General features: G+C 40.6%; 1 protein-coding gene across 4 annotated transcripts in view; it reads right to left on the bottom strand.

Annotated features, from left to right (window-relative positions):
• RECK (reversion inducing cysteine rich protein with kazal motifs) overlaps nucleotides 1-8,322 on the bottom strand; it is a 48,970-nt gene extending 40,648 nt beyond the window's left edge. For 2 of the 4 annotated variants that reach the window (XM_068200633.1, XM_068200600.1), the window contains exons 1-3: nucleotides 8,153-8,321; nucleotides 5,872-5,930; nucleotides 1,837-1,911 (exon numbers count right to left, since the gene is read on the bottom strand). In XM_068200633.1, coding sequence (XP_068056734.1) covers nucleotides 1,837-1,911; nucleotides 5,872-5,930; nucleotides 8,153-8,231 — 213 coding nt within the window. In that variant the 5' untranslated portion in view covers nucleotides 8,232-8,321. Of the gene's footprint in view, nucleotides 1-1,836; nucleotides 1,912-5,871; nucleotides 5,931-8,152 lie in introns of all 4 variants that reach the window. The other 2 variants (XM_068200615.1, XM_068200606.1) reach the window with 2 other exon arrangements.
• Between the last annotated feature and the right edge of the window lie 12,734 nt (nucleotides 8,323-21,056).

Here is a 21,056-nt window from a genome sequence, read left to right as displayed (position 1 = left end):
TAGTTATCTAGAATACACAAGCTAGTCAACTCTCTCCATCAATGTTCACAGAACTAAACGGCAACTTAAACAAAGAAAACGACTTGTCTAGGACTAAGACCTGTGGAGAAGCTCACTGCCCTGACATTCATTCCCACCAGCTTAAAAATACCCTAAACACACAAAACCACACAGAAAACAAATTTTAAAGTGTTTCAATCACACTGACACAGCAAACTGTATTGTCACACAGTGACACATCTATCTATCTATCTATCTATCTATCTATCTATCATCACAGGAATTGATGACTTTCCAAAGTTGCAATGGATCTGTATTTAATGATCTAACGCTATCATACTCTGTATCTGTGGAGGTTTTCTACCTAGACAAGGGTCAAAGCAAGATCGAACAAAGATGGTAAAGAGCTGCTACTTCTTCAGGTTCCATCCCTTTGATTCAGTTGACTTCCTTTATTTCATGAGGAGGTTAATGGTTGGACTCAATGATCTTTAGGGTCTTTTCCAAACTAAATGCATCTATGAATCAAAGAAAAAAAATCACCTCTTGTGTTGACAGTTACTTTTTAAATTAATACCAGGCAATACCCTTCCTATAATATTCCTTGAAGGAATACACACAACACAATGTCTGTAACCAGTGCTCGAGAATATTGACCATCTGATTAAATCTAAACCCATCTGCTCATCAGTGAAATGGCACTAGAACACCTGTCCAACAAGACAAGAGATATCTGAGAACAACAAATAAGGTTGTTGAATGGTTAACTATTTTATGTATCTAGGTATTACCAGTTCAGTGATATTAATTTAAGATCCACACTGGACAGCTGACTTATCATTTATAAAGATAGTAATTGAGAGATATAAAAACCATTGTGTCATTTTTCCCCTTTCAGATAATCTCCAATCCTATCTTATCAGAAGCAGTTCTCTACTGTACAGATAAGATTCTACTCATCAGGGAATGAAAGACAAAGAAAACCAGTACCAAACCAAATGCTATTCATCACTTCAACAGGTTTTCATGACAGGTTTTACTCATACCAGGAGCTGTCTATAACCTTCTGAGACCTTAAAGCTATTGACCCCAGAAACAAAAAACCTAAGGAATTTGACACACAGACAGAAAGGATCTATAAGCGAACACAATCCTGTAAAGCTGCTGATTAAATGTTATTCCTATATTTACTGCTCCGACTCATTTCTCACTTGAGCTGAGTTTTAGGCTCACTTGAGCTGAGTTTTAGCTGAGCTATGTTTTAGGCTTGCTGCAAACAGTATTGATACTGTTCAGGAGTAACAGAAATTACCAGAAGAAAGCAGGCATTTCTGACTGCAAAAGGGTGCCAAGAGATAAGACTCTAAAATTTACAATCTGAATGACCATACTTATCTACTCCCTGATTAGATTGTCCTTACAAAACGCAGCAGATTACATTCTTTTTTTAGTGAAACTAAAGGACTTTAGTGACACTACAGAACTTACAGGAAACAACAATCTTACTTATCCAATAAAAGCATTACTTCAGTTTCTCAGGTAAGGCCATAAACAATTTGGTGCAGCTATCAGGGCCTTCTTGTCTTAGCCCAAGACCTCATGGCTTTGTGCCATAAATGTTGGAAGGTACAATCTAATTTAAGTCACTACCATTAACATCCAAGTGACAATCACCCAGCACAAGTTTTTATAACATAGCTAAGATTTTCATTGCATTTTATAGCTTATACATGCCACCTTATTGCAAGTAACATAATTTATGATGGCTTTACAGAAAAAAAAATATCCTACTTTGGGGTTAAATCTCATTTGAAGAGCTTTTCTAGCAAGCCTTACCATTGATTCTGGACAATATTCAGGCGCTCGCTGCACTAAGTGCTTCAAACGGGAGTCACTCTTAGAAGACAAAATCTGTTAGAAACAAAACACATCTTAAAACATAGAGAATGTAATGGCACATTAAGTACTTTTTTCAATTGATTTCACTGGTTTTAGTTTCTCTAATATCTACTCTGACTACTTTGCCTAACAGTATGAATAGAATTCAAATTTAAGATGTCTTTTTATGTATTTGTAGTTTCTCAAATATGTTTCACTTTTTATAGAGACACAATTTTTTCTGTTTAGAAGAAATGAGAAATTCCTCCTCAAACACTTCAATCAAAATGTTCCTACTGAATGTGGAAGGGCAATGTTAGCAAGAGGATTTCTGCTGCACATATCAAAACACTATACAACTCTATTTACTTAACCTTCTGCTACATGTTACATGACCTTAAGCAATTAAACTTCAGAAAAACCCTGAAACAAGTAATTTCTGTGGAAAAAGGTCAAACAAAACCAAGACTAGTTAAAGACACAATCAAAACTAGCAGGGGAATGCATAATATCCACATGCAAACTGAAAACCCAGGAAGTTGCTGGATGGAATACAACTGAGGATGTTGAAGATGTTGTTCCTTTAGCAGTCTAAAAAAGGTTTACTTATAAATTAAAACAAGAAACTGGTCAACAAGAGGAATGGAAACAGACCTCTTAATGTGTGATATGAAAATGGAAGTATTTTATATATAACTGAAACAGATGAATTTCAGAATCAAAAATACATTACAGTTCTATTCTAAATTTGTTCTACTCTAACACTATAAACAGTTCTATTCTAACATGATAAACCTATTGAAAGAAAATCAAGAGAACAACACCATTTGTTTCAGAAATGAGAGCAAAAAAAGAACTGTATAAGTATTTTGACTCTTCTGAGGTCATAGAATAATAAAATAATTCAGGTTAGAAGGGATCTTAGAAGATCATTTATTTCAAACTCATGCTCAAAGAAGGGTAAACTACGAGACCAGATCATGGTGTCCATCTGCTTATTCTTTCCATCTGTCCAGGTCCCTCTGGATGACAGTCCTACCATTAAGATTAACAACACTTCCTTTCAGCTTCATATGGCCTGAAAACTCAATGAGTTGCCTTGTCCAGGTTGTTAACAAAGATGTTAAACAGGACAGGTGCCAGGGCAGACCCCTTTGGTATTCCACTTCTTATTAGCCTGTAGGCAAAGTAGGACCCACTAACCTCTATCTCTGAGCTTGATTTTACAACCAGTGTTTTACTCATCTAATTGCCCATTCCTCAAAGCTATATGATGCTCAAATGAATACAAATACATTGAGTGAATTAATGTTTAAAAATTTGCTACAGACAACACAAATGACATACACACCTCTCCCCTCATCCAGAAATCCAGTCTCATTATCAAATCAGGTTGGCCAGGAATAATTTACTGACACTAAATCACACACTGCCTTCAGCAACAGCTTTATATTTTTCCTTCTTCAGCCTTTCACTACTGCCATAAAATGTCTTGTTGCCCTTGACTTCCTCTACGAGCCTCAATTCCAGCTGTGCTTTGTCTTTCCCTATATAACCTTACTTTCCTTGGCAAAAGGACTAAATTCTTCTTGTAAAACATTTCCCTGATTCTACACTCTCTATACCATACCTTTTCTGCACCAAAGCTTGTTAATGACTTCTCTGTTTATCTGAATCAGATTCTTGGAACATTAAGGAGTTTTCCTGGGAGCAGGGACAGACAGTCCTTATGCTTAGAGAAAGATATGGATAGAGTCCTCTGAAACGGTATAAAGATAAATGTTGCCAGGAAACTTTTCACAATGAAACTTCTCAGAAATAAATTTAGGGAAAAAAAATCAACTGAAGAAAGAGAGGCCCGCTTATTCCTTGCTACAGTATCTGACACGTTTAATCAAATAATCATGAAAAGGAGATGATACTAAAGCGAAGAGTAGAGTAATATTTATTAGGAATGCAAAATAATTAGTTGTTTCAATCATGTTAGTTGACAAACATAACTGTAATCCACATTCATTTTTCAAAAGTCTCACAGTAGCTGATTTACTGGTTAGTAGAATTCCTTACCCTTAATCAAGCCTTTTTCCTTAACTGCCAGGATCCAGGGCAACATCACTGGGTGTCCTGTGCCTTTCCCCCTAGTCCCTCGACTCCCAGGCAAGGCCTCCCTCAATACTATTGCCAGTGTCTGTACAGATGTGCAGACAATATGAAACAGTCTAAGGGTCAAAAAAACCCTTGTGATTCCTGCAGCATCCTAGATCTGAGTCCCTGAAAACCAAATGACCTTAGCCAGAAAGCCTCCTCTGCAGGTGAGTGCCTCCATGCCCTGCAGAAGGGAGCGTTTCTCCTGGTGGTATTGTTTACAATCTGCTGGTTAGGCCAAGATGGCTCCTCAGCAAATTGTTCCTCCTCATCTGCTCCAAGGCAAGTACATATCCAAAGACAGCCATGAAACTACTTCCTCCTGTCAGCTGCACAAAACAGTTAAGTTATAGAAGATGAAAACCAGTAAAATAACAGCAGACAGTTCCTTCAGTCAGCCTGTTGCACTGTATGAAAGGATCACACAGAAAATGATGCCATTAGCCTGATGTGAGGTAGCTAAGCCAGCTACTTATAGCATACTTTGAGGAGCACCAGTCTTGCTTCAGACTTTTTCTAGACCTCTCACTACTAAGATTCTGGATATGCTGATTATCTGAGTGGAGAGAGATCATCCAGATGAAACCAGATCAGAGTATCTTACAAAACCCACAGAAAATTATGTAATAATTAGAACCAGTATAGCAGAATTAGGATGGAATTTGACAGTAAAAAGCTGGCGGCCTTTCATGAAGAGCCAACATGATAAAGTGAAAACTTCAAACCAATTAAATACAAGAAAAAAATGGGAAGATGATTCCAAATGCTGTATCACTTCAACTACTAAATTCACCATTTTTTAATATACAGGAATGGATATCTTTCTCTTATATCCAAGTTCGAACACAATTTTTAAGACTGAGTTCCACACTTTTTTTAATAATGCCGTGTATAGTTTTGCTTACCTGCATTAAAAGAGATAACCTTATACTGCAAGGGTTGCAAGAATTATTATAGGAATTAAGAGAATATCTTATGCAAAGAGACTGTAAGACTTTTCCTTGTTTGACCTAACAATACAAAAGCTGAAAGAAGATTTGGTTGTATTCTCTAGCTATATCAGGGAGGGAAAAGTGCAATTTAAAGTGCAAGTTTTGTTAGTACAATCAGAGATAAACATAAACTTAATCATAACCAGGTTTATTGCTCGAACAGCCCCAAACTGAGCAATGAAAACAAGAAGAGGGCAAGTATGATCTAAGAACAAAACTTTAATATAAAAATTGTGTCTATATCGATGTTTTACTGATGTAAAATTCTTATGTAGATGAATATATGTAACCACACACACACACCCAAAGCTGTACAAATTACTACCAACAGGTACAAATCCAAACATAACTTATGGAAAAATACTTTTCAAGCTTGACTTCAGAACAAACAGTGTTATGACTAGAGTAAGTGAGCAGATTTTTGCTGCATTTACAAAGCCAAAATCATAATGAGATGCTTATTGGACAAACAAGAACCTGAAGGAAGAAATAATAATACCAGCATCTTGTTCTTCAGTTTGAACTCCCCAGAATTTAGAAACATGTAAGATTCATAAATTCTGTAAAATACCTTCAGACCTCTCATTTCCCAACGTGTTTATCACTTCTCGACCAAATTGTGGCCTCATGTTGGTATTTCTATTTCTCCTCAACTTCAGCAGAACCCATTTTCCACTACGAAAGGAAAGAGGACTACGGTTCTAAAACTTCCAAGTTTTCATTTCGATACCATTACATCTCACAATTCACACACAGCCTCCAGAGAGAGGATCGTTAGCTTAAGAACTTAATGTTGCTACATCATTGTCTAAAGGCAATTTCAACTCTGATGGAGTTAAATTTAAAACAAGCTTACCTGTTCACAGACATCACGGCACATTAAATTGTCCTTTGCATGGTAACAACAAGACAAGCCTATGGAAAAGTAGGGAGAGGGAAAAAGATACTTAAAAGCTTTGAAACACCTAACCATCACTACTGAACACAAGTACACACTTGATGTTCTATCAGGACAATCTTCTGGCCCACATATGACTGTGGGAAACATTCCTTCCCAAAAGGCAAAAAATGAACAAGAGAAAGTTTTGTTCTGAAATTATGAAGATCCTTACAAGAAGTCTCACAGTCACCTCTGAACACTCACTGCTACCAAAATGAGATCTCACTCCCTTTCTGCCTCTAGTCACATTTCTGCTACTTAACTTGCACTAGCTTGGCACATGGCAAATTCCTTCATGAGACAATTTAATTTATTAACTCAGGGGGAACATAAAAAAGAATAAATATGAAAAAGTAAACAAAAAACCTGCCAAAAATCTCTGTAGAGAATATGTGCCTTTGTAAATTGAATCATCTCACAGAATCTGAAAAGTGCAAGAATCATTTAGGAACAGGTGGTGAAGGAAATCAGACCATGGTCTCTTTTCACATAGCTGCTCAGTGAATTCTCTGTTCTAAAAACCTTGGAACAAAACTGTACATTGTTTCACTAGTGATGGATGATTAAGACTGGATTTGCCTGACTGGATGGAAGTCACAGAACAAACACAGATATGAACACATCAAGAGTTAAAAAAACCCCAAAAAACAACTGAAGCACTGAGAAAGTCACGAAAGACCGAAGCTTAAAGCAGCATTTTTAGAATTATACTCTGCTGTGCTTTGTACCCCCTACCATTCAAATATTTTGTTCATTCATGGTTAAGTTTGGCAAATATAAAATGAATTGAACAGTGCCTTAATATCCATTTTCATCCTCATTTTCCTATGTTCTCCAGTGTTTTAGAAAACAGACAGAGGTGTCCTTCAAAGCTTTTAGTTCCACACACATGATCATTTAATGATTATAGATTTCTGCTGAGATGCATCTGAACTATGTATCACACTGGTACAACAACAACTAAAGTCTTTTTCACAACACCTTACCAAAGAGATTTTGACTGAATCATCAAGAAGGAACTTGGGCATTATTTCCTTGCAATATTAGTAGGTTTATCAATGGAAAGCTGGGCCAGAGTCTGTCGTATTTCATTCCACTAGTTTTTTACTGTCTCCCTCCTAGAACTAAGCCTCACTAGAAACCAAAACTACAGAACAATTAAATGCCCATAAATGTCTTAGTGACTGCAGTCTTCTGCTTTAAAGTATTACATGTTTTATAGTTTCCATTCCTATGACAATATCATCTATGTATTAAAGGGTGTTTTCCAATACCTGTCTTAAGCTGCCTTCTCTTTCCCCCCACTCTTTTTTTGGTCCTGTCAGGAAGTTACAGACACATAGATTCCTAGAACGGTTTGGGTTGGAAGAGACCTTAAAGATAAGCTAGTTCCAAGCCCCCTGCCATGAACAGGCACACTTTCCAGTAGACCAGACTGCTTAAAGCCCCATACAGACTCGTTTGAACACATCCAGGAATGGAGCATCCATCCTCTGGGAAACTTGGACGTGACTGGCATTCTGGGCTGTGCGCACACATTGCCAAGACATCTGCTATCACAGCTATAATGTGTGGAGCTATTTTACTGCCATCCTTCTCTTTATTAAACGTCTTGCACCCACTTTTTAAAATACTCGATACCTTGTTCGATACCACTCTTCTACTGAAAACAAGGAATAGGAGCCCTGTAACACACAGCCTGATCTGACACTGCGTCAGGTTTTACCCATTTAGACCATTTCAAGCCACAATCCAGGAAATTCATCCGCAGGCAGCCTGAGAGCCGAAGGCACACATCCCGGCCTCGAGGCACGGAACCCGCTGGCGTAGACGAGGAAGTCTATGCCCGTCACGCTGCCGGGTGGGATGCCGGAGATCCGGCCGCTATGCAGGCTATGGAAATGCCTCTCCCCGGCTCCGGTCCTGACCGCAGGGATTCCGGCGGGCGCTTTCCCTCCCCGGGGAGCCGGCACAGGCACCAGCCCGGACCGGTACCGGGACGGCGCTACTGCCGCTTCCTGGGCGCAGGGCAGGGTCCCCCCTCTTCCCCAGCTTCCGCATCCTGCCCCGACAGCGGCCGGACAGGAGAGTCCCGCGGCGCCGCATTCCCGCCGGCGACACCGCCCCTGCGCCATGTTGTAGAGAGGGACCCACGCAACCACCTCCCCTCACTTCCTCCCCCGCGGTCGCTACTCACCGGCCGCCGCGGGGCACAACAGCAGGGCCGCCGCCAGGCACAGCAGGGCCCAGGGCCACCGAGCGGCCGCCGCCGCCATGGCCGGGTCTCGAAACCGCGCCAACCCCGCCCGGCGCCCCCCGACCGCCGCACGGACGGACGGACGGACGGACAGGCAGACAGACGGACGGAGGGATGGAAGGACGGGCGAGCTCTGCAGCCGAGAGCGCCCCCTCCCGTCAACCCCGCGCCACCGCCCACCGCGCCCATTGGCTGAGCCGCCCCGCCAGGCCCCGCCCCCGCCAGGCAGCCGCGGACATTCCAGCAGGAGCCCGGCGCAGGGGGGGTTTTGGTCTCTCCTCATGCTCTTCCTCGGCCCGCCCACGGGCTGACCGCGGGCGCCCGTTTTGTTCTTGCAGGGTCGCAGGCGTCCCGCAGCCTTCATTCTCCCCGGCCCATGGAGCGACAGGGCCGTGCCCGGAGGGAGGATTCGGGCTCGGTCTGAAAAGAGGACTAAGGAGAGGAGAAGGGGGAACAGACTCGGTTGGTTTGTTAATTTCTATTTTTATATAGTACTTGAATTATTGGCATAATTATAGACATCACTTTTAAAGAATTGGTTGCAGCCTTACAGTACTTAAAGGGGGCTTATTAAGAGGAGGGAGAGTGACTTCAGGCAAATAGTGACAGGACAAAGGGGAATAACTTATAACTGAAAGAAGAGATATTTAAATTAGATATTTGGAAGAAATGCTTTACTCAGAGGGAAGTGTGTTACTGGCACAGGTTGCCCAGAGGAGCTATGGATGCCCTATGCCTGGCAGTGTTCAAGGCCAGGTTGGATGGGGCTCTGAGCAACCTGGTCTAATGAAAGGTGTCCCTGCCCATGGCAGGGGGTTTGGAACAAGATGGTCTTTAAGGTCCTTTCCAACCCAAACCATTCTGTGATTTTTATGTTTGTAAGGCAACTTTATAGCAATGTTTTCTGCTTGAGATTACTTTGTGTATCCAGTGACTGGGGGAGAAGTGGCCTCAGTGGTCCCAAGCATGGGCTACAAAGGGGAATGACCCCTAGGCTGGGAGGACAGAGGCGAGGAGGCTGTTGTGACACCGTGTGACACCGTGATGCTGATCCATCATCGGTGTCAAATTCAGTCCATAGGGTGTACAGTTAAAGAGTCTGTAACTGAAGAAACCTCTGTACAGTAGAGCCACCACTGCAGTTTATTTTCCATTTAGAGATTAGGCTACCCCACCTTTTTCCTTTTTTTTTTTTTTTTTTTTTTTTGGTAAGAATTAAAGGGAATTGAGATGCAAGCTATCCAATCAAGTTAAAATGAATTTAAGTTACTGCTCATTTCATACTGCTCATGCAACTGTTTTGCCTTCGTCATTCCAAGGTGAAGCTTGGTCATTCCAAGCTTCTGACAACTTCAGGTGTTTTGGAAGAGCACCTTAACATCCCACTATCAGATTTTCCAGCAATAGTAAAATAGGAAAATTTTTAAGAACCCATGGAATTCAGTGTCCCACAAACTGCTTTTCCTTTTTCCAATCTAATATCCCAGTGACCTCCTCCTCTGAAGACAATCTACCAAGCTATTAATGACTCCATGATCTTATATAGCCTGAAGAATCTGTAGAAACCCTTTAATTCCAATATCAAGTTATAAATGGTCCAAAAACCAAACCAACACAATACAGGAGAACACTCCAATAAGTTGAAAAAGTTTTCTCTCTCTACACTCTATACACAGTATAGAGTGATTCAAGTGTATTACTTCTTTGTTGACCGAAGCCATAAAAAATAATAATACAGCTAGTTGTATTTTGAGGTCTTTTATTGCTATAATTGTAAATTCAAGAAAGTGAAGTCTCGACTGTAACCTGATTACACAAAAATCTTGTCACACCAGGACAGAAATGATGCTGGTATGTAAGTGAGGTTACATGTCAGTTAAGTATCTGGGCTTTCCCCCCGCAATCCAAGGTTAACTTCTAATTTTCTATCTTGGGACTTAAATTTTACGGCGAGACCACGAGGCGGCAGCAGATCCCATAGGAAAATTAGCACGATGGCTGAATTTTTGGGTTTAGATTCTCTGAAAATACCAAGGACCTGAACAATTTAGATGCATTCTTCTCAGTAATGCTAAATGGTTTAATCTGGCTTGATTTTGGATGAGGGCGAACTGCTGTGCATCCCGCTTCCCCTGAGTGCCACTTACGTGCCAAGTCATTAGCAGCAGTAATTTGTCCCCCAAGCAAACAGGCAGGGAGAAGATGTGGGTGGGTCTGACAATTCAAAGGTCGTTCATAGACACTCTAAGTCACCTCTTCAGTTCCAGGTGAAATATTTGAGACCACTGAAAGTATTTCCTTCACTTTAAAGCAGCAAACTGAACTTTGAAATAATATAAGCTTCTAAAATTTGGCTTTCTGTAAGGGAGGTATGAAGTTAAATTGTTCTAGAAAGCAAAGAATTTTGTCCTTGGAGTTTGGATGCTGAATCTGCAGGCTACTGATTTCCACTTAAACCGTGTGCATTGGCCTTTTCAAAGCAGCATCCGTTTGGAATTGAGTCCTACCGATTATTTAAGAATGAGAAGTGGAATTCTGGGACTTGAAATAATTAAATGCCTCAGTGTAAAGCAGTTTAATACAAGTATTGTTATAAGTCAAGGTAAATAATTTGTCCGATCCTTTAGGGATTGATTGGAAAATTTATTGATTATAGCAAGCAATGACAAGCGCTGGGTGCAGCCGGGGAGTCAGTACTCCGCCAAGGCTCACACCGCTTCTCTTTTCCCACGGTCTTATTTTCCCCCTTCTTCCGCGTTTGTGGCTTTTCCGGGAGTACTGTGCGCATGCGCCTCCAATTGCTAGGGGGGTCGCCTTCTGCTCTCTGGTGGTCATCTGGATGAAGGCTCTCCTCCTCTTCCTCGCTGGGGGTTTATGACCCTGTAACAATCTTTCCATATATGGTTACACACCTCCCGACCCTAGTTGTACAATCAACTTAAGGAGTCACCATATCCTCGGGTTTCCTGCTATTCACAAAAGCCTCCTCCTTTCTTTGAGTTCCTGTTTAATGATGAACAAAGAGGCTTCTCTTATCTATTACAGTATGCTGACAGCATAATTTTAAAGTCTGGTGGTAAGACAGAAATTGTTTTTCAAGTGTTATCTTGTTTTTTGCTGCTCCTGTCAACTGCTAAGGGAAAAGGAATATTTTTTTCTGTATGCTGTATTTCCTGTTGCCTAGAATATAATAATGTCTGCTCATTCAGCTACCCTTTTAGTAATACCTTGAATAATTAGTTAATTATATTTTGTGCTGAGTAGCTTTTGGTCCTACCTTCCTATCCTAAAAAGTGCTGAATGTTACTCCATAGTTTATGTTGAAGTCTCCCTCAGCAATAGGTGAAGATTCTGATAGTCACTGTCTGAGTTACTGGTCCAAATACACATTCTACTGAAAAAGCTCTGACATGATCAGGATACCCTCAGAAAGTAAAATTATGCCACAGTTTTCTTAAATCCAAATTGTCAATGTGGCAAATCTCTGTGTATTTCAGCAGAGTACTTTGTGGACCAAAGAGTGTCCTGTATTTGAATACACACTGTATCTCATTTGAGATGTGCAGTGTTGTTTTGCTGTAATTCTCAGGATATCTACACCTTGCAATTGGAAAGGTGCTTACAACACTTGTGAACTTACCCAAATTAACATTAATTTGTCTAATCTGTGTATCAACAACTAGATACCTGCATGATAAACCAGTGCCAGATTCCTAGCGAGAGTTGAATCGTTTTCCTGTGCTGGGTCTTGTTCGGTTTCATCTCCAGGTTGGAACCAAGGCAGGGCTTTACAGCTGCCTCAGATGTGTCTCCAGACAAACTGAGAGGAACCGTGGGAGCGGTCCTGGGGCTGTCCTTAACAAGCTGCTAGCTAGTAAGTGAGGCTGTTGCCTGTTTCTTCAGGCTAAGCATGGATTTCCACAACAAAGCCTCTTTCAAAGAGATTTTTTTCTTAAAGAGACAAACCTTCTTGTTCAGGCAAAGCTTAGCGACTTTATATTTTCTCTGTTAGATCTCAGCCAGCATTTTCTACCTGACTTTCTAAATAATTAATATGAATGAGAAATATTATTTTCAAATTACTTTTTTTTAGCCCAGAAAACTAGATTTATAGTAAAAGAAAAAAAAATGTTAATACAAAAGATGGGTTTGATGGCTGCTATTACACCCATCAGAAGCAGTGTGCATTTATGCTGATAAAGAATGCTGTATATAAAGCAACACAGATGTGAAATTAAAGCAAATTAAGGATGTACATTAATGCCAAATACAATGTCTGTAATTAATTTTGAGCAAGTTGAACATGTGGTGCATATTAGAGTTCAAAAATCTTGCCATAGGCAAATAATTAATGTTGCATATATCAAGTCTGGAAGGATAGTCAACTGAAAGTGGTTAAATAATTGAAGAATGTATAATTAATTAAAATTTGCTATGAAGGTAATAAAGAAGTAAATAAGATTCTGTCATCATCAGTGAGCGTAAGTTAAGAAACTATTCTATTGTTTCAGAAAGGAATTTGAAATGGATCTCATGCTTGCTCAGAGGCAGCTTTGATGTTCATAAAGGTACTATAAGAAATCTGGCTCTGCTTCACATTGCATAACTTTTCTCAGCAGAGCAAGCCACCTGAAACTAAAGTTACCTGTCAGTCTAAATTTTAAGCTCCTGGAATCAGTTACAGGGTTCGAGCCATATCTGCTTCTCTTCAAATGAAAATGCTGAGTGAAGTAAAATACACTTCTTGGTAACAGAACTTATAAAATGGATAATTTAAAACCAGGTTGTGCAGTGATGAGAGCATCAAGGCCATTCATTTTCTTTAACAGAGAAGAACTTCATCAGTGAAGTGTAATTACTATGTCTTTCCATGCTAAAGAAGGTGATGCTAAAAATAATGCTCAAAGAAATCAATAAGATCCATATCTGCTGTTTGGTCAGATGCTTTTATCTCTCTATGCTCTTTATATGCTCTGCCGTCTCTGTGTACTCTTTATAATGGAAATATGTATTAATAGATCTGTATCAATTTGCTGCCTTCAAGACCACTGCATGAGGGCCGAGGTTGCTAGAGAGTGTCTAGAGTACCTTCATGTAAAACACCCTCTAATTGGACAGATAATTACAAAATTATTTATAGACTAACACTGAGGGATTGACAGAAGGAAAAAAAAAAAGATTTTCAGTTTGAGAAGTTGGAAATGAGGGAGATTACACTGGCAGATCCTGGAGTTTGGGAATTGTTATAAATGAAAAATGATCCAGCCAAATTAAAAAAATAAAAATAATTTATTTCAGCAATAGAGATCTAACTTAGCTAGCCACACGGAAAAGGACAGTGCTGAGCCCGGGATCGGCGCTGGGTGCAAGACACAGAGATCAGCCTCAGCAGACTCTCTATGCCCCCACACCACCATCCTGGTACAAGCGATTTTTATAGGGAAAATTTTGCCTGAAGCCAGGATTTCGGCATTCAGTCCTTTGTTTCATTCAAAGCCCCATAAGTTGATGAGATTTCCTTCTCGGCGACAAGGCAGAAAAATTTGAAGTCCTGTGTCGTTGAAACTCTTGATGAAATTTACGGGAACAGAGTATTCACATGTATCGGCCCGGGGGGATGTTCCTGATGTCCATCTCGGGTCGTTCACGCTATGATCAGCGCCTGGGTGTCTCCATATCGCCTCAGATAAGGCCCATCTCCTGGCGAGCTATATCCCCTTGCTTGTAAATCAGGTTTCAACACACACCTGGTTTTGCCTGAGAAGGGGGGCTTCTAATGCCAAAGGGTACATTCTAACAACTATTTAATATTATATATATATATATATATATATATATATAATGCAAAAAAATGGCGCAAATTATACTTGTTACATATAACAGGAAGGTAGGAAAAGAGTGTTTCAAAAGGAGTCATGTTCAGTCCAGTCAAATCCTTCAGCCATCCTAATGATCTAAATTTGAATCTAAACTCAAGCCTGGAACATCTGTACCATAGCAGAGATGGGCTGTTCTTATGCCAGTTGAAATTCTGTCTTCTTGCTGGCCTTGGCTCACCATCCAAGGGGACAAATAATAGCATTTAGCTGGTGATGACACATCCATGTGTCATCTGTGTCTTTGGATACAGATAAAATGGATATTCATTTTGCTTTTCAACTCAGACTTCTGTAGCAGCAGTGCATCTGCCAGCATTTCATAAGCATGGGCTGGAGATAGAACAGGATGTGTTGAAGAACACTGAAAATGCCATCTGGAAATTCTTCTGTGGATTATCCCACTGAATTATCTAGTTGTGTATAGGATTAGTTACTTCTCCATATGGTGTTTAAGGACCGAATTGCTGCTGGAATGTTTTCCAAAGGTTATTTTTATGTTTTTCTGTACTATGGAATTGAGTTCAAAATTACATCATAACCTGCACCTACAGTGAGATATTTTAAAGAATCCAAAGAGCCTTATTAATTTTATTCTATGTTTTAGCAGCTATAATTCTCTCTCAATTAGTAACCTTTGAAGGACTGTATATAATTAATTCACATTTATTTCTGTGTGAACAGTCTGCAAGCTTTGCAGAAAGGGGTGTGGGTGGTATGAAATAATTTATGCTGCTAATTGACAATTGTGCAGTTGCTTCTACTTTCAAACAGGAAAAAAATCAATGTAGATTGGTAGGTTAAATAAAAAAGGAAGGGGAAGGCATAAAATTCCATTTTTTGCGACTAGTTTGTGTCATACTATTTAAATCAGTCTTAGTTAAACTTGCTAAAACTAATCAGTTAAACTACAATGAAATTGTTTTATTCTTGCTATTCCGTAAATTAGCTATCAAGTTCTGTCAAGATGACATTATAACTACATGAATTACAGATCAGTGCCTATTCCCATTTGTACCTACGCTTGAGTGACATGAGTGAATTAGGGTAGAACTTTGGTAGTATGCATTAATCCCGAATACTTCTCAAAATGCTTTAATAAAAATGTTAAAGGTGCCTTATTTATCCCGTCGTATGTAGCTGTTTGTAATAAAAATATATATAGATATGGGTAATTTTCATATTAAGAATGAAGGAAGTTATTTAGAGAACTTGGATGTCTTTGCTAGGAAAGGAGAAGCAACATGTCTGAGAAGAGTGGAGAAAGGGAGCTATGCATAGGGACAAGGCAGTGGGGAAGTGAGAGCAAGAGCTGTAAAAAGAAACATAAAACTAAAATTGAAATAGACTGCTTGGAAACACTGCATACACTTCATGCTTCAGCTGCCTGAGTTCCTTCACCAGACACTTTTTCCTACATTCTTAGCTGTGCTGGTGGATTGGCATCCTCCAAAGCTCATCTCCTCCAGTGGAACAGAGGCAGATGTGGGTATCAATGCCCCAGACAAAAGCTGTGAGCCCCTCATCCTTCTGTGTGGCCACGATCTTCTCATGGAAAGCCTGAGAATAAGCAGCCTCTCAAAATTATAATGAAGCCCATCACATAGCATCTTAAAAGGACAAAATTAAAGAGTAGCTTGGTTTAAAAGTGTTCTTACTAGTGCCAAAAAGGAAAATCAAGTAATAATTTACTGCTGTCACAAATGAAATAAGTGATGTCCTTTATGCATACCTGTATACCTTACCTGCACTATTTTTTATGTTTTAATTCAGTAGGCAGCACATATGGAAGATACATTTGTCATGGTTTGACACTGGCGCAATGCCAGCGCCCCCATGAAAATATACTTTTCTAAATAATTGCTGTGAGATGTGATCAGGAACAGAGCAGAGCAGGCCCATCTTAGTAAAAAAGGAAAGAACTTTATTAAACTACTACTACTAGAAAAACTACAAACACTAAATCCTGGATGAAGACTTTCCAAAACACCCCTCCTCCTCCCACCTAATTTCTAAACAAACTTAACAGTGAGACACCACCCAGGATCCTGATCAAGTTGCTACCCTTCAGATATTCAAATACTCAGTCTTTCAAGGGAGACAGGAGTCTCTCCTGTGCCACAGACCCCCCCCCCAGGAAACACAATTGCCACCCTTGTGTTTCCATGTCACACATGGCAACCGCCCGGAGAAAATCTGCCATGGTGACACTCTCCTTTCCATGTCACAGTGCTCTCACCACCGTGCATGGACAGACTGCTCATAGGGCTCCTTTAAGGATGCTTTGCCATGGACCAAAAGAGACAACAGTTCAGTTTCTCATTTTGGGACTACAGTCCCCCCCATTTTCCCCTGGGGCTGAGGGTCCAAGAACAGAGGTCTTCTTCTCCTCTTCTTCTTCCTTGAAGATAGAGGGCTTCTCCACACCTTCTCGCTACTCCTCTGCTGGTAATCACTGAAACAGGTCTCCTGGCACACCAACGCACCACCCTAAGTGCAGCTTCTGTTAGGAGAATTTGGTTCAGTTTATGTCTAACAAGAGAAGTCCAGCCACAAGCCACTCCATCATCTCCTTCCAACTCGAGAATTTCTTCTTCCATCATCTCGGATCCCAGACTGTCTCTCTTCTACTTCAAATCAAGGAGGAGCAATATTTTACAAAGCCTTCATTTCTCAGGAAAGGGTTAAAAGCTCAGACTCCCTGGACGGCTGATATCTCTGCCCAGCAGCCGATCCCCAAGGCCAAGGCTGGGTGCCTTCCCCCCCCCCCCTTCCTTCTCCTCCGCACCGGCAAAGTTACAGGTGCCGTCCGGACTCTATCTCTTCCTTCTGTGGGGGGGGAATGACAAAGACATCTCCGCTTCTCTCCACCCTTCCGTCCACAGGAGCTGGCTCGGTTCCAGTCCTTCTACCCCTCAGCTCACCTCGACCAGGCCTCGTGGCTTCCCCTCCCCCACCCAGCCCCATGGCTGGGCAGGGGAGGTCTGCACAGCACCCTGACCGGAACCAAAGAGAGCGAGCTCTTGGGAGTTCTTGCTTTTAACCCCCTGTGTTCTCAGAGGCGTATCCCTATCTTCAGTGGTCACTTCAGGTGCCAATATCCAAACTTGACCACTGATTGGTTTGACCCAACTTCCTGAAAAAAAAAATCACTTCCATGTCAAACCACGACAACATTAATGAAAGTAAACCTGGGAAAGGGGGAATGTTATTAAATGTGCTTTATCAAGCTGTACTTACATCTTGTACATTTAGAAGTGCCAGAGCATTTTCAAAAACAGAACCAAAATTTTATCTTTAAAACCACTTACAGAGTCTGAAAGCCCTCTGGTGTGTTTTTTGCTGTTCTGTACCTCCTAGATGTGAAGATAGGGGAAAAATAGTGAAACACAATCCTAAATGGCACGTAAAATTCTGCAAATCCTAAAGAAAGAGCTGTCTTTAAATGAAAGTGTATTTAAAGTAGATAGAAATGGATTTTCATGATGGAACAGAACAGAATGTGGGAGTGCAACAGAGGGTGCAGCCTTAATGTAATGACCAAAGTATAATGACCTTAAGTGTAATGGCAGCCACCTGTTCTCACCAAGCCATCCCTTTTATCCCCTTTCCCCTCTCTTTTCCTATGCTTGTTCCTTCGCTTCCCGCTTTCCCTACCTTTGGTTCCTCCCCTATATATGCTGTGGAAATACAGCTGGAGGCCAGATGGAGAGAACCTCTCTAAAACAGAGATTTTTGGAGTTCACTTGAATTAACAAAATAAATTAAAACATTTAAATTTTAGTTTGTAGAATTATGTGTTGAATTTTAACCTTTCACTTGAGAAACCTCTGCCATGGTACAAAGGGCATAAGAAAATGCAAATCTCTGAAGCTACTTGCATAAAGGACAATGCCAGAGAAGACCAGGAGATGCAAAGAACCCAGATAAAGGGGCTCCTCTGTCTCCAAGCTTATCAAGACTGACAGACCTACTCAGATAAGCACCAAAGGACCAAAAGTGCATGCACAGAGGAGAAAAGTTCAATAGTTCAAATAGGAGGAAGACCACAATCTTCAGCCTCAGAGACCACCAGAGACCACCCGCACGATCACCACAGCAAACCACACATGCCCAGAAGGGCGGGGACCTATTTATCATGAGAGGCGAGGACAGGCGGGGCCAGGGGTTGAATATGCTTGGGAAAGTTGTGTAATGTATTGCATATGGAACACCTTTGTGAATAAAAATGTGGGTCAGACTGAGGCTCGGGGCACAAGTTTTTGGAGAACTATCTCGCTTGTGCTGGGCGCTGGCATACATACCCACTTCACAACTATATCGAGTTGTGGAGTCTATTTATTTATTCCGCAAATCTCTTCATCTCCAGCAGCAGGATCATCCGCAGGGACTCTCAGCTGGACAGCAAGGCTGATGGCTTTCCTGGGGCAGCTTTGGGACAAAGGCTTCATTCTTCTTACTGGGGTACAGGGATTGTCCATCCTTCCTCTGTGCTTCTTGTATTTGTGGGGATGAACTGTTCCTCATGTCAGCCAACATTGGACCAAATAACATAATCCACTCTTTGATTTCTCAGTACATCACCTGTAGGCCCAAGAAAACAAGACACATAACCAGGTAGTTGTCTCTGCTTCAGCAGCCTTTTGGTAACTAGGCTGACATCCTCTTCTTTGTAAAGGACATGGGGGATTTTATAGTTATGCTAGGAAACCAAAAGGGGGAAAAATGAATTATCATACCTATTAAAAACTGCTCAGAATATAACTTGAAGGACATATACAACAATGGGAGTAAAACAAGTTAAGAAGACCCCTAATGAACAGAAAGAACCCAACAGCTGAAAGCAGACCACATGTCTAGAGCTAGTACACTTGCAGGGATTTTGCATTCCTTCATCTTCCTCTTGCATTCCCTGAATTTTTCTCTAAGGAGCATATTATCAGTCATATATCCCTGTGAAGCATATGCAGCTTCTGAATATCTTACCTATGAGCAAAACACGGTGTGTTAAAGAACAGTGTGAGATTTTGAATGTACTATTTCTACAAAAGGCCTAAAGGCTCCATCTTGGTCCTAAAAAAGATGCAAAAGCAGCAAACAAAGCAAACTCATTCTTTCCAGAAGGCACCAAGGACATGCTTCCTGGTGCAGTGCAGGTAAGGGAACAGAGCGCTCAAGCACATGGATTTTCTCTCTGGTGAAGTTAATGTTTGTTATTTTTATCCTGTTTATTATTGCGATACAATGGTTTTTGTATTAGTAGTACAATTCTAGCTAGTATTGCTAGTTAGTCACTAGAGCACTGACTCATTGGCAAGGCATCTCTAGAGCTACTTACATTTGGAAAATGTAAAGAGATTTGGAAAAACTCTAATTTTCCTTTTTCTTTTTGACTCACCATTACTAAATGTTCTTGTTACTGCTCATAGAATAAGAGCAAATGCTCACATGTAAGTGTGCCTATGTGCATTAAAGCCATCAGCCAAAACTAAGTTGTCCAGAAGTTTTGCCATGTACCATTTTCTGCCAAGTCTAGGATTGTTTCCAACATCTGTTCAGTTATTTGTCCAGGAATGTGTAAATGCAAGGCCTAAAATTAAGGTAAGAGTACTTCAAAATGAAAGTTTAATTCATACAGATTTGAAATTAGCATTATCACATTCAATTGATCAGTATTATCTATTTAATACCAAATCAGGGACATAAAAAGATTGAAGTGCTACAGCAAAACAGAAATGCTCTCACAGGAAGTGGCAGATTATTTAATCTGTGTTAATGAAACCTTGGCATTAGCACAGATTGTCTTGGGCTGAAAAGGACCATAAGGATTATGCAGCTCCAACACCCAAATTACTAGAAGAAATTCATTCCAAACTGTTGAAAGTAATTAATTCCAAACTTCTAGACATTGATAGCTACCTGACTGTATCACTCAGTGAGAAAAAGTGAGACAAGTAGAGTATTGCCTTCAGATTAATTCAAGGTGGGTCACTCATCACAGGAATTAAAAATAACAGCTGAAGCAATGTTGGGACTTGGTGTTATTTTGGCAGCTTGTGAAGGATTGGGAATGTACTGAAAGATTGGGATGGTGGGCAGTGATTCTTTTGAAGAGGAGCAAAGAAAAGAAATAAGAATTTTTATACTGATAATTTTATTTTGGTTGTTTGGGGAAAAAATCCACCCTGAATGAGTCATCCAGCATTATTTTTGAGTACCACCATGACAGCAAGCAAGTTTTTTGTTGCAAACAGGTTGTGGCGAATACAGGTTATTTTCCTTCACAAGAACAGAGGCAAGGAAAATTTGGGTTGGACAAAAAACCTTTCTAAAGATAAGGCTAGTGAAATATTGGAATGTATTGCCTAGGGAAGTTGAAGAATATCCACCAGAAAGAGTCTGGCAAATCTTTCAGAAATAGTCTATGTAAATGTTTACCAAACACATGGATATGGCTTCTCTCCCTTGGGAGGAGTGTGAAAGCTTTGATGATTTTCAGAATCTTTTTCAGGCCTTTTTCCCCCCTGAATCTCCACACAGTCCTACAAGCTTTATATTGGGCCTTCACAAACAGGGCAGAGACTGCTGTAAGGGGCTTTTTTGGGCCTCTGAAGTGCTCATAGACAAACGTGGAGCAGCTGGAAGCACCCTTCTTCTGGCTGGTCCTTTGCCAGTGACCACCTGTGTGTTCCTGAAGAGAAACCTAACAAATGGAGCTGCTGAGATTTTTCAGCCTTTCTGGTGATTAAAACCCAAAAGTTTCATTTTCAATCTCAGAATAAGACCTGATCACCTCAAAAGACAGCACAAACAAAACCCTTTCACCTCTAGGAAATGGTCTTTATTTGAAGACATTTTCTAAATGTCAAGACCCATCTCACACATTCAAAACCTCCTAGTTTTCATCTATTTCTAGCACAAAGTTCAAACTCCTTATTGCCTATCCAATTTTCTGTGACAGCTTCTTG

This window comes from Anomalospiza imberbis, chromosome 1 (genome assembly GCF_031753505.1).
Source record: "Anomalospiza imberbis isolate Cuckoo-Finch-1a 21T00152 chromosome 1, ASM3175350v1, whole genome shotgun sequence".
Lineage (NCBI taxonomy): Eukaryota > Metazoa > Chordata > Aves > Passeriformes > Viduidae > Anomalospiza > Anomalospiza imberbis.
The sequence above is the reverse complement of the archived record's forward strand: the minus strand, read 5'-3'. Positions and strand labels throughout refer to the sequence as shown.